At 60.7% G+C, this 11,875-nt stretch overlaps 1 protein-coding gene across 1 annotated transcript in view; it reads right to left on the minus strand.

The window, feature by feature from the left end:
• PRRX2 (paired related homeobox 2) overlaps positions 1-9,101 on the minus strand; it is a 43,552-nt gene extending 34,451 nt beyond the window's left edge. The window contains exon 1 of the mRNA XM_039229675.1: positions 8,667-9,101. Within this exon, the coding sequence (XP_039085606.1) occupies positions 8,667-8,928 (262 nt within the window). The 5' untranslated portion in view covers positions 8,929-9,101. The remainder of the gene's footprint in view (positions 1-8,666) is intronic.
• Between the last annotated feature and the right edge of the window lie 2,774 nt (positions 9,102-11,875).

Genomic DNA, 11,875 nt, shown 5'->3' on the forward strand with positions numbered 1-11,875 from the left:
GAGGCCGCGCGGCGCTGGCGGACGAGAGGCCCGGGCCCCCGCCAGGCGCGCCCGGCGGCTCCTGCTTTGATTCCAGGGTTTGCAGCCATCCGCGTGGTAATTCCAGCTCTGGTTAAATGTCACTTTTAATCACACCATCCCTGGCGTGGAAACGTCAGCGCCCACGGCAAGAGGGGAGGGTGGCCAGGGGAGGTGGGACTAGGGGCCGGTGGACAGGAATACCTGGGGCCCCCAGGGACCCCGCAAGAGAGAGCAGCGGGCGGGCAGGGTGCTGGGAGGGGGCTGTTCAGCGACAGGAGTGACCGAGTGCTCAGCTCAGCCTTCTGATCCCCACTCCCCTGTACCCCATGCTGGCTGCCCGAGGGAGTCAGGATGCTGGGGAGGGAGAGAGAAATCTTTCCCTGTGGCCAGACCCCCTCCTTCCAACGCTACGGCTGCCTTGGGCTGGTAGTCAGTAGGTGCTCAATGGATGCTCTGGACGGTCAACAGCAGTTGCTCTCCCCTAGACTGAAGTCCGGGCTCTGGGGACGCCCATGCGGCTCCCTCCCCTCCTGTCTACTGGACCCTTCCAGATGCTTCCTCCAGCTTCTACTCCCCACTAGGACCATCTTCCGCTCAGGCAAAGGAAGGAGCCTTTGGGAGCTGAGTGGCGCTAACTCGCCCTTTAATGCGCATAAAAATGACTGGGAACCTGTTAAATGCAGATTCCCAGGCCCACGAGCATCATTCCGTGGGTTGGGGTAGAGCCTAGGAACATGCATTTCAACCAGCTCCCCGGGGCTGTGATTTCTGGGACCACACGTTGACAAACAGATGGTCCAAACCCCCTCAGACCAGCGGCGGGCCATGTCCGGGGCCCCACCTACCATCTCCTGGGTGGCAGTGTCACAGAGGTGACACACCTTCACCTGGTCAGTTCTCAGGCAACCGAGGTGCTTGCTCAGGGGCCCCTGCGGAAGCTTCCAGATCTCCCTGCCCCAGCCTCCTGCCCTTTCACTGCCCCCCACCAAGAACCTTCCCCAAAGACCACAGTCCATCCAGCAGCCCATGTCTACCTCTGGGCCGCCAGGTCCCAGCTTCTTGCCTGTAACTCCTCGCCCCCCCTGCCCCCCCACATTGGAAGGTCCCAACTGCCCCCCCCCCCATGCACAGAGAAGCAGAATGGATCACAAAGAGGGACGAAAAATAATGTCTTCCAGAGCCTGCTTCATCTTTTAGGATGCAATAAAAGATATCGCCGGCCGTAAAGTACCGCATGTGGACGGCGCCTGTCATTGCGGTGGCCCCTCGGAGCCAGGCTGGGGACGGGCAGCTGCCCAGATGTGGAAGGGACACAGGGCAAGGGGCAGGGAGAGCATCTGGGCTGTTCGGCGACCTCATTCCCAGGACATCGAGAGATTCCATGACTCCTGGGCTCCGGCCGGGGGCCGGAGGGAGGAGGGTTGGGGGAAGGGGGCTCTGCCCTGCGGCTGCCAGCAAGCCCACGGTCCCGGGGAGGTCACGGCCCCTGGATGGGGAGCACCCCGCCTCATGGCCCCCCACCCCCATGCCCTCGCCTGGCCCCCAGAGCACCCCGTCTGCTCAGCATGGGAGCCCGCCCCTTTGCGCACCTCTGTCTAAACAGGAAACGCCCACGGCACTCCCCCACTCACCACCTCACAAAAGGCACTTAACCCTTGGCCCGTTCCAGAGCCTTCTGGTGGCTCGCCGCTCACAGCCCGGACGAGGTCGTTTGGGCCAGGCAGGAGCCCTCACGCAGGGGTGTGAGCCTGAGGGCGTGAGGGTGTGTGTGCACGTTCGCGGGGATGTGCGTTGACAAGGGTGTGTGGGCAAACGAGGGGGCTTGTGTGTGTGCAGAGGCGAGCGTGTGTGACCGGGGTTGTGCGTGTGCGTGTGTGTGTGTGTAAGGGTGTGAGGGTGTGCTGATGAAGGTGTGTGTGCAAACGAGTGGGCACGCGTGTGTGAGCGCGAGAGGGCGTGTGTGCCAGTGTGTGTGTTTGCGAGTATCTGCGGGGGGGGCGGGGGGGGGGGCGTCCCTGTGTCCGTGTGTCTGGGCAGGCCAATCCACCGCGCGGCTCCCGAATGCCAGCCCATGACAAGATCTTCGCTGACCTACTGCAAAATGAGAAAAACAGGGGCAATTCATGAGCTTTTAAAGCCGGATGAAGTCGGTCGTGAGGACCGTTCTTCACTGCGTGAGGCTGAAAGTCTCCCGTGGAAACGCGGTTGAAGGCCCCGGGATGATCGTTGTGAGTAAATTTCTGGGCAACTTTTACACCTGTTCATTCTGTGCCAGGTCCTCTGAGCTCCTGGAAACCTCCCGGGGCTGGAAATCCTCAAGCCTGGGCAGGTGGTAGGGGCTCGAGGCCTGACACATAGCGGGCCCTCAGAAAACGACTGGGGGATGAATGAATGAATGAATGAATGAATGAATGAATGGATTGTCGGAGCTGCAGCAGACTAGGGAAGGGGGCCATCCTGTCGATGTTCCTCAGAGTCAGGGACCCTCCATGGCTCTCCTGTGTCCGGGAGGCTGGAGATGGGCCTGTGGAGGGTGAGGAAGGCCATTCTAGATGTTTCTGAGCAGAAGAGGTCCCCTACTCACTTCACATCTTCCCAACCCCCCCAGGCTGGGCAGCTCCCAACACTGCCAGGCTTGATGGTTTCCCACAGGCCCGTGACCCAGGCCAGGCCACCGCGGGGACCCCTCCACGGGCTGCCTCATGCCCCCCGGGAGCAGCCATCCTTGGTCGGACCACCCAGCATTCTGGGGGCTCCGGGGGTGGCTTTAGGCAGTGGTGGAGAACAGAGACTTCAGAACAGGACAGACAGGGAAGCGGGAAGCCGGGACCTTGGCAAGTGGCTAGTTTCCCTCGTAAAAAATGGGGAAATGGAGGCGCCTGGGTGGCTCCGTTGGTTAAATGTCCGATTTTGGCTCATGGTTCGTGGGTTCGAGCCCTGCGTCAGGCCCTGTGCTGACAGATCAGAGCCCGGAGCCCGCTTATGACTCTGTGTCTCCCTCTCTCTATGCCCCTCCCCATTCACTCTGTCTCAAAAAGTAAACATTAAAAATTTTTTAAAAAGAAATCAGAGATCATAAAAAGACCCACTTCCATGGTTGGTGGGGAGACAACGGGTGCAGTGAGCACTCGGCGGACAGGCTGTGAGGGCCGCCGGCCACTGTCACCATATCACCCTCTCTCTACTCCCACAGTCAACTCCTCACTCCAACCCCAGGGCAACCGCTGGCCAGGTCCCGACCCTGATGTGCCATCTGCATGATGTGTTCAGGGGACCCACCGACTCCCAGCCAAACCACCCCCAAGAGTCACCACTCCCTGGGGTCAGCGACTGTCCTTTGGGTCTCGGATACCACGAAAGCCCCTCAGGTTTCATTTCCTCCCATCTGGCCCCACGTCCCTACCTCCTTGTCCTCAGACCCTGAACACAGCACAGGGCCTATCCCAACAGCCCCACTCTGTGGGGCTCTCCAGGCCTAGCCCCTCCGGCCTCTCTGTCCCTTTAGTATCTCACCCCTCCCTTCCCAGCTGGGAGACCCTAGGCAGGTTGCTTTACCTCTCCAGGAGCCCCCCACCCCAAAAGGGGGATGGCAAATCACTAGCCCTGCCTGATTCACAAGGCTGCTGTGAGCATCACCCAGTGAGCTGTGATGGAGCCCTTTTACTGAGCACCTACTATGTGTGGTCTCCCGCACCCACTCAGGGGTGGTGAGCCCCATCCGTTGTTCCCATTTCATCTCTAGCAACGCTTTCCGGGCTGCGAGTATGGTGTACACACAGGCACTATCATGACTGCTCCCAAACTACTTTTCCAGAATCTTCTCCAAGGGCACGGCGACAGCTTCTGCCCACGGGGAAGGGCTCTCATGGGGTGCCAGCTAGCCTGAGGCTCCCGGGCCACCGCCCAAGCTCCAGGCAGATAGATGAATGAAATAGGGAGCGGCCCACCCCGCCAGTCCACCCCCCTTCACCTCGCTGACCCCGCCCACCAGCCTGCCAGGTGGACCCAGGGGTTCTCAAACTGAATTCCCCCGGGGCTCTCAGCTTCTAGGCCTGGCTCCTGGCGTCTGGCTCACCCTCCTTTCTCCCTCCTTGGGGCATGTGCCAGGGGGCTGCCCTCACCAGCCCCTGCCTGGACCCAGACCCCAGAGACCCCACGTTCCTGGGCATTCTCCCAGCCGGGATCAAATCATGAGGAAGGATGGGAGGGGCCCCTCAAACATCTGTGCGCTGCCTCCCCCTTGTTCAGGTGGGAAGGGAGCCCAGGGAAGGGATGTGACATGCCCAAGGTCACACACGGAGTGGGCAGCAAAAGCCAGGGCTCCCTGCCCCCTTCCTCCTGCCCCCCCAGATATGGATGCCAGGAAAGGAAGGCAAGATGGAAGAAAAGCAGGCTCGAGGTGCCCGCGTGGCTCAGTTGGTTGGGAGATCAACTCTTGGTTTCGGCTCAGGTCATGATCTTACCGTTTTGTGAGCTCGAGCCCCGCGTCGCACTCTGGGCTGATAGCACACAGCCTGCTCGGGATTCTCTCTCTCCCTCTCTCTATGCCCCTCCCCTGCTCACTCTCTGTCTCTCCCTCAAAATAAATGATAAACATTAAAGAAAAAAAGGAAAGCAAGGATTTAAAGAGGTATCTGCACACCTGTGTTCAAAGCAGCGTTTAGTCACCACCGCCAAAATGTGGAAAATATCCACGTGTCTGTCGACAGATGACAGGGCGTGGTGTGCACGCACAGCCACCCGCACGCTCTGTGGAATACAGCTCAGCCTTAAAAAGGAAGGACATTCTGACACACGCGACAACACGGATGAACCTGGAAGAAGTCCTGCTAAGCATCACCAAAGGACTAATGTCCCACTTACATGAGGTCCCTAGAGTCATCAGATTCATAGACGGCGGGGGGGGGGGGTGCCTGCGTGTGGGGGGGATGGTAGTCACTGTTTCCTGGAGGCAGAATCTCAGTGTGGGAAGCTGAGAAAGTTCCAGAGACGGGCAGTAGGGATGGCTGCACAACAGTGTGAACGCGCTGAACGCCGCTGACCCAAACGCCCAAAAATGGTTAAAGGGGCCAGTCTTGTGCTGGGTACAGTTCACCGCAATAAAAGTTTTAAACACAGAAGGCAAGTCGCACGGTCCCTAGAACCCAGTGGTCCCTTCAGGTCCTCTACTGCGGGGAAGGGGCGGGCCCCCCCGCAACCAGGTTCGCCCTTGGCTTCCTGGCACCCCATTAGCAGATGGGGCTGCGGGAGCCCACAACTCCCACCCGGGGCTCCAGCCACCCCGGGCTCGGCCTGGGTCCTCAGCCCCGAACACGCGGCCATCCTAATCTCTGGGCGGTGCACCTCGTGGTCCCAAGGTCTCCAAACCAGGTACCAGCTCTGCAAAAACTGGGGGGTGGGGGGGCTCCCGGGCTGGGGGCCTCACCCGCCGGGCTCCAGGGCCCTTGTTTATTTTCATAGTGTGTCCGCATCCCAGTTTCCGCCCTGCCCACAGTGGGGAATGCTTTAAAGAAAATCTCAGTTATTAATGTGGTTTCTTTTGTTGTAAGTCATTGCAAAGCCAGCAAAAGGAGGGTTTATTTTCCTAACGTGCTTGGCATAGCTCAGCGCCGGGCGCAGACTCCAGCGTTTGATTTGGGAGGGACACGGGACCCCACTTTGCTCTGAGTCACCAGAGAAGCCACAGCCTTCCCGGCCAGTTGCAGGGGCGCCTGCTCTGGGAAAATCATTGGCAGGGAGAGGCTACATGTACTGGTGGTTTTGTGAAAACAAAAGAGAAAAAAAATTTGTTTAAAGTTTGGAGCCTGAGCTTCTAGCAGATTGACCATGTATCGATTTTGTAACTCATTCGTTTCTCCATTAGCCCTTCATGTTGAATGGGGGGGAGACGCATCTCTCTTGGGGGTCAGTTGTTTTCTTTGGACACAGAAACAGCTCCAGAAGCCGCAGGAAAACCCACTTCTGAGCATGGGCGCATCTTCAGGCGGGCCCAGGACTGGGAGACAAAGGCACAGCCCGGGGCCCATGCCTGCTGGCCTGGGGTTTGGAGTCCCGGCACCCTGGGGTTTGATTGCTTATTGAGGAAAGGGGTCCCAGGGTGCAGGCTGGGTTCACTGAGATCCCGGAAGGAAAGGTTCCTTCTCCCCGACTTTGGAGACTTCGAGACTCGGAAACCCACAGTGAATGGCAGTGGGAGGGGGCACCTGCCTAAGGAGGGAAGGAAATGGAAGAACAGAGCAGCTGGCCTCTGCCTTCTCTGTGCGGCCCCGGATACAGCCAACAAGCCGAGGGAGTCTCCCAGGCCACGGGGGCAACCATACAGTGCCCCCCCCCGCCACTGTCCCCTGCCTCTCCAGGGAAACTCTGCCTGGCAGTGGGCACCCCTGGAACGCGCCCAGTTGGCCTTGAGGAGATGCCTGACTGTATAGAAAACATTTGGATTTCATGGACTAGTGATTTGCTTTCAATCTAAGGAATGAGGATAGGGTTACCTCCTTTTAATTTTGCCAAGTAAGGACATTAAAATCAAACAGTCTCCAGTTATTATCCCTAGCTCGCGAAAGAAAGGGTGTTTTACCACCAAAAGGGAGGGGGAAAGATGTGATCCCAAACACAGAGACGCCTTTAAACTGGAATGTGTAGCTTCCCCAAGAACCCTCGGCTCCTAGTGACTGAGTTTGCTTCCATTTCCAGAGGCCTGGAGAAAAAAAATCTCAGTTCGTGCCCCCAGGATGCAGAAGCCCCATCTCAGGAAAGGAAAGCGTTCCCCCCCCCCGCCCCACCCCTGCAGGCTCTCACTGAGGATGGCAGGGCCAGGTTGGGCAGGGGGCTGGTGGGGAGGCCCACTACCCACTGAGCTCCCTGGGGGCTGCCAGTGGCCCTGTCCAGGGCCTGTCCAGACACAAACTGTTCTGGAACTCTCCAGAAAAACCCTGCGCTTGGAAACCTTCTAGACTGTGTCTAAGAGCCCAGCGATGCCTTCCACGGTCTCTCCCCGCGGCGGGGGGCCAGGCTGGAAACAGTCCCCCAGCAGGACCTGAGGACAGGAAGCGTCCTTCCTCCGGCCGCCACTTCTGTCTTTCTTCTCTCCTCTGCTTTGCCCTTCTTTGCTTTCACCTTCAGTTGGCACCTCCTTCTCTCGCCACCGGCAAGCGGCTCCCCCATCCATTCAGGTAAAATCAGAGACCTCTCCTCTCCGGGGAAGTCAGCTCAGCTCGGAGCCAGCCGCTCCTCCCAGGAGCCCTGAGGTCCTGGAACAAAGTCAGGCCGACAGAGCCCCTCTCCCCTTGCACCAGACGGCACCCACTGTACCCCTGGCCCAAGCCAGACACCTTCCTTCCACTTTCCCATCGGGAAACCCCACTCCCGGGGAGGGGGCAGGCGTGTAGGTCAGCCTGCTTCCTGCTCACCCTGCAGGGTGCAGAGAGATGCCAGGACACTGTGGCTGGTGGGCAAGTGGACACCACAGGGAGGGAGCCAGTAACCACCGGATGCAGCTGGCACCAGCCGGGGGCCCCGCGAGGTGCAGCTGTGCCTCATGCACGCCTCCCGCCCGCACGTGCTCCCGGACAAGCTTGCGGACGAGGCTGGAGTGGCCCCTGTTTTCCCTGCCCCTCCTCTCATCTGAAAAGCAGGGCATACAACCCACCAGCTCAGCCGCAGGGGCTTCTCTGAGACCCGGAGGCTGGTGCAGGAAGTGGGGGTCCCCCCCCCAGGAAGGGTTGGGAAGGCCGCTAGAGTCAACTGGGTGACTCTTAAGGGGCCCAGAGCCTCCAGCCCACCAGCCTGCACGAGGGGACCCAGCTGGGGTCTCAGCCACCCTAGCTCCTCTACAGGTTGTGGGTGAGCTGTGGGGACTCTGGTTCTTCCCCGGCTTCCATGAAGGAGTCCAGGACCAGGCACCTCTACTTTATCTTCATCCCCGCCTGCTCGAGCTCTCTCCCTCCCCCTTCTCACCAAGGGCTCAGGCCCCTGTGATCTGAAAAAAGCCACTTGGGTGGGTTGTTTGTTTTTAAAGCCCTTTCCCGGTGACCTTTAACCTCAGCAGAGGCTAGAGGCCTAGCTGGTTCCTTGGGGTTGGACCGTTCCATCTAGGAAGCTGCCTGTGGGGTAAACTGGAGGTGGGGGGCAGGCATCCCGACCCCGGCCAAGGAGCCCACTTTTAAGAACTAGCAGCAGCTGGGGTGGGAGAGGAGGAAGAGGGGCGGCTTCTGACCCCCAGCCGTGTGACCGGGTTGCCCTGCCCCTTCGGAAGCCTCGGTTTCCCTAGCTGCGACTTGGCCATAATCACACCCACTTCCCGGGCGACTTGGCAAGTGCGGCCGGGACGCTGCCTCTGGGCCGGGCACAAAGACAGCACCCCTCCCCGCCGTTCCCACGACTGGGGCGGCGGCGGCCGAGCCCCTCGCCCGGTCCAGAGCCCCGGTCCCCGCCGCCCGCCCGACCGCAGACCGGCCATCTCCACGCGGCAGCCGCACCCCCAGCGGGTCCCGCGCCGCGTCCGCGCCAGCGCCCCGACTCCCTCCCGGGCCGGGACGCGGCGCAGCGCGCGCCCCCGCGGACCCCGCGTTTCCGTTCCCACGCCCCCCCCCGCGCCCCCGGGCTCCCCCCGCCCCCGCCCCCGCCCCGGCGCCGCCCGCACTCACCGTCCTGCGGCGCCGCCTCGCTGCCGCTGCTGCCCCCGGACGGCTCCCGCGCCGCGCCCTCCCGCGCCTCGGCCCGGGCCGCGGGGCGCGCCGCCAGCCGCCCGGCCGCCGCCACCTCCTCCAGGTCCAGGAGGTGGCTCACCGTGAAGTTCTTGCGCGCCTGGGCGCAGTCGCCGGGCCCCAGCGCGGGCGGCGGCGGCGGCGGCCCCGGGCCCAGCGGCGGCTTGTCCAGGGCGAAGGCGGCGGCGGCCGCGCTGTCCATGCCCGCCAGGGCCCCGGGGTCGCCGGCGCGGGTCGCCGGCGCGGGTGGGAGCGAGCGCGCCCCGGCCGCCCCGCGCTCGGCCCCGCTCCCCGCCGCCTCCCCCTCGGCCCCCGGCCGCCGCGGCCCGCCCGGCGCTGACGTCGGGGAAGCAAACTTTCTCCCTCCCCTCGGCCGCCTCGCGCGCTCTCCAAGTTGCTAAAACGCGAGCTCCTCCGGCCACACGCCCCTTCTTGAAGCAGACCTCGCCCCTGCCTCGCGGCCGCCTCCTCCTCCCTGCGCCGCGCCTCGCCCGCCCCCACCCTGCGGCTGCGGGGAGGGAGGGGGTCCTGCGCCGAGTCCGGCGGGCGGCTGGGGGCGGAGAGAGGGGGAGGGAGGGGTGTCCTCCCTGCACCCTCCCCACCCACCCTGCAAGGAGCGGGGAGGTTCGGTGTGGGGGGCTTTGTAAACCCCCCTACAAGTGTATGGGGGAGGCGAGAGTGGAGGGGTAGTGGCACCCCCCACCCCTGCTTCCATTCACTAATTCCTCCTCAGGGGTGGAGGGGGCCGACTCTGAGACAGTTGACCTGAAGACCCGAACTCCCAACTCCACCTTCACCCCCACCCCTGGGAACCCCAACGCCGTTGAAAAGAAGCCGGGGTCCATCCTGTGCCCTCCACCTAGCCCCAGATCCAGAAAGCAGCTCATTCTCAGGCTTCTGGGGTGCGGGCATCCGGCGGCCCCCCATACACAGCCTGGGAACCCACCGCCAAGACGCTCCGGTCCCTCCCCAGGGAAAATCAAGCCGGTAGGAAGGAGTTTCCCTCTAGAATCCCTACTTTACACCCAGACGACAGCCAGACTGACAGATGGGTGACAGAGGAAGAGAGAGAGGCAGGCTTGGGTTTCTGCTCTTGTTTTTGTTTTTCAAGGAAAGCCCGGCAAAGTCCCTCCAGATGCCAGACTGAAAGCCCTCCAGATGCCACAGGTCTGCTGTCCCCGGGACAGCTGCTTAGAGAGCTGGCCCTCCGTCCTCTCTGCCATCCCTGCGCCCCCGGAATGTCAGAGCAACAAAAATAAGCCCATCCGGAGGCCACTTCTGCCCGCGGAAACCCAGCCTGTGTGCACCCCGAGGATCCGCAGAGCCAGCTACTCGACTTCTGCAGGAGTCACCCCCCCCAGGATGGAGTCACCCCTAAGATGAGGCTGAGTGTCCCCCAGGTGGTGTCAACCACGGCCATCCATCCTTGGAGGTGCACATGTGGGCAGATCGAGGGTTTGGAGAAAATAGGGTTTCTCTTCTTTGGAAAGCTGCCCCCCCTAGGGAGCGCCCAGTAGAAAAGCCGGCAGAAGAGAGGACAGTGCACACCGTGTGTGTGTGTGTGTGTGTGTGTGTGTGTGTGTGTGGCCGCGCACCTCGCTGAGGGACTGAGCAGGTAGGGCTGCTACAGGGCTGGGGACCTTGTGGGAGGGCCTCCCCCTGCCGGAGCACCCCTCCAGCCAAGAGCGGGGGGCCGGTGGGGGGGGGGGACTGTCCCGGGAAAAGTGCGGCTCAGCATTCGGAACAGCTTTGGGGTCAGACCCCAGGTTCCGGGCCCTGCTCAGCCATGCACCCCTGTGTGACTGCCAGCAGATCCCCTCCCCTTTCTGACCCCAGCTTCTCCCTTGCAGAACGGCCCCCCGTGTGAAGTACCAATCTCCTGGGTGCTCCCGGGAACTCCGCAGGTGAAATCTGGGGCCCGTGGCCCGAAATACAGGGAGGGTACTGTCAACATCGGCCTGTGGACCTGGGGAGGGCCCGAGAGAGCATGTAGGTCCCATTCCCTGGAATGACAGGTGGGAAAACCGAGGCAGCAAAGGCAGAAGCTCCTTCCGGGGCTGGGAGGACCATTGAAATTGTTGAGTCCAAGCCCTTCCTTTGAACAGGAAGGTAAAGTGAGGCCCTGAGAAGCACAGTTGGGTCTCCATCACAGCGGCTTCCTCCGTTAGCTCATTCTTTCATCCCGTACACACAGAGAGGCAAGGTGCTACATCTGTGTACAGCGATGGTGCTCCGGCCCCAGCCTCCGGGGTTCAAATCCAGACCTTGCACTTCCCAGCTGTGGGCCTTCGCAGCCTATTTAGACTGTTTCTCTTGGGTATCTCCTCTGTAAAATGGGCTGTTCAGAGGATTAGGTAAGTTGATACGTATATTGCGAGGCACCTGCTATCTAGTGAGCGCTCAGAATGTGTCAAAGATTCTTTTTTAAGCGTTGATTCCTAGGAGCAGGGCAGTGATCGCAAACTCAGACTCTGGAGCCGGAGGGACATGGGTTTGAATCTTTCCCCTGCCGTTTACTGGCTGTGTGGCCTTGGCAAGGTCCTCTCCGAGTCTGATCCATCATCTGTATGTAGGGATAATAAAGAGACCAACCCGATACCTGAATTCTTGCGAATGTGCACTATTATTACTATTGCTGTTGCCAGTTTTTACATACTTATTTATTTATTTAAATGCTTATTTATTTTGAGAGAGAGAGAGTGAGCACGAGGAGGGGGAGGAGCAGAGAGAGAGGGAGAGAGAATCCCAAGCAGGCTCTATGCTGTCAGTGCAGAGCCCTGTGCAGGCAGGGCTCGATCTCACAAACCATGAGATCATGACCTGAGCTGAAATCAAGAGTCAGAGGCTTAACTGACTAAGCCACCCAGGCAGCCCTAAATATTTATTTTGAGAGAGAGAGAGAGAGAGAGAGAGAGAGGCAGCATGGGGGAGGGGCAAAGGAAGAGGGAGAGAGAGAATCCCAAGCAGGCTCCACACTATCAGCAAAGAGGCAGACGCAGGGCTCAAACTCATGAACCACAAGATCATGGCCTGGGCTGAAACCAAGAGCCAGACGCTTAACCTACTGAGCCATCTAGGCCCCCTGTTTGTTTGTTTGTTTGTTTTTAATGTTTATTTAATGTTGTTGCTATTGCGTCGTTAGGACCCTT

Source organism: Hyaena hyaena, unplaced genomic scaffold (genome assembly GCF_003009895.1).
Source record: "Hyaena hyaena isolate Hyena2069 unplaced genomic scaffold, ASM300989v1 scaffold_38, whole genome shotgun sequence".
NCBI lineage: Eukaryota > Metazoa > Chordata > Mammalia > Carnivora > Hyaenidae > Hyaena > Hyaena hyaena.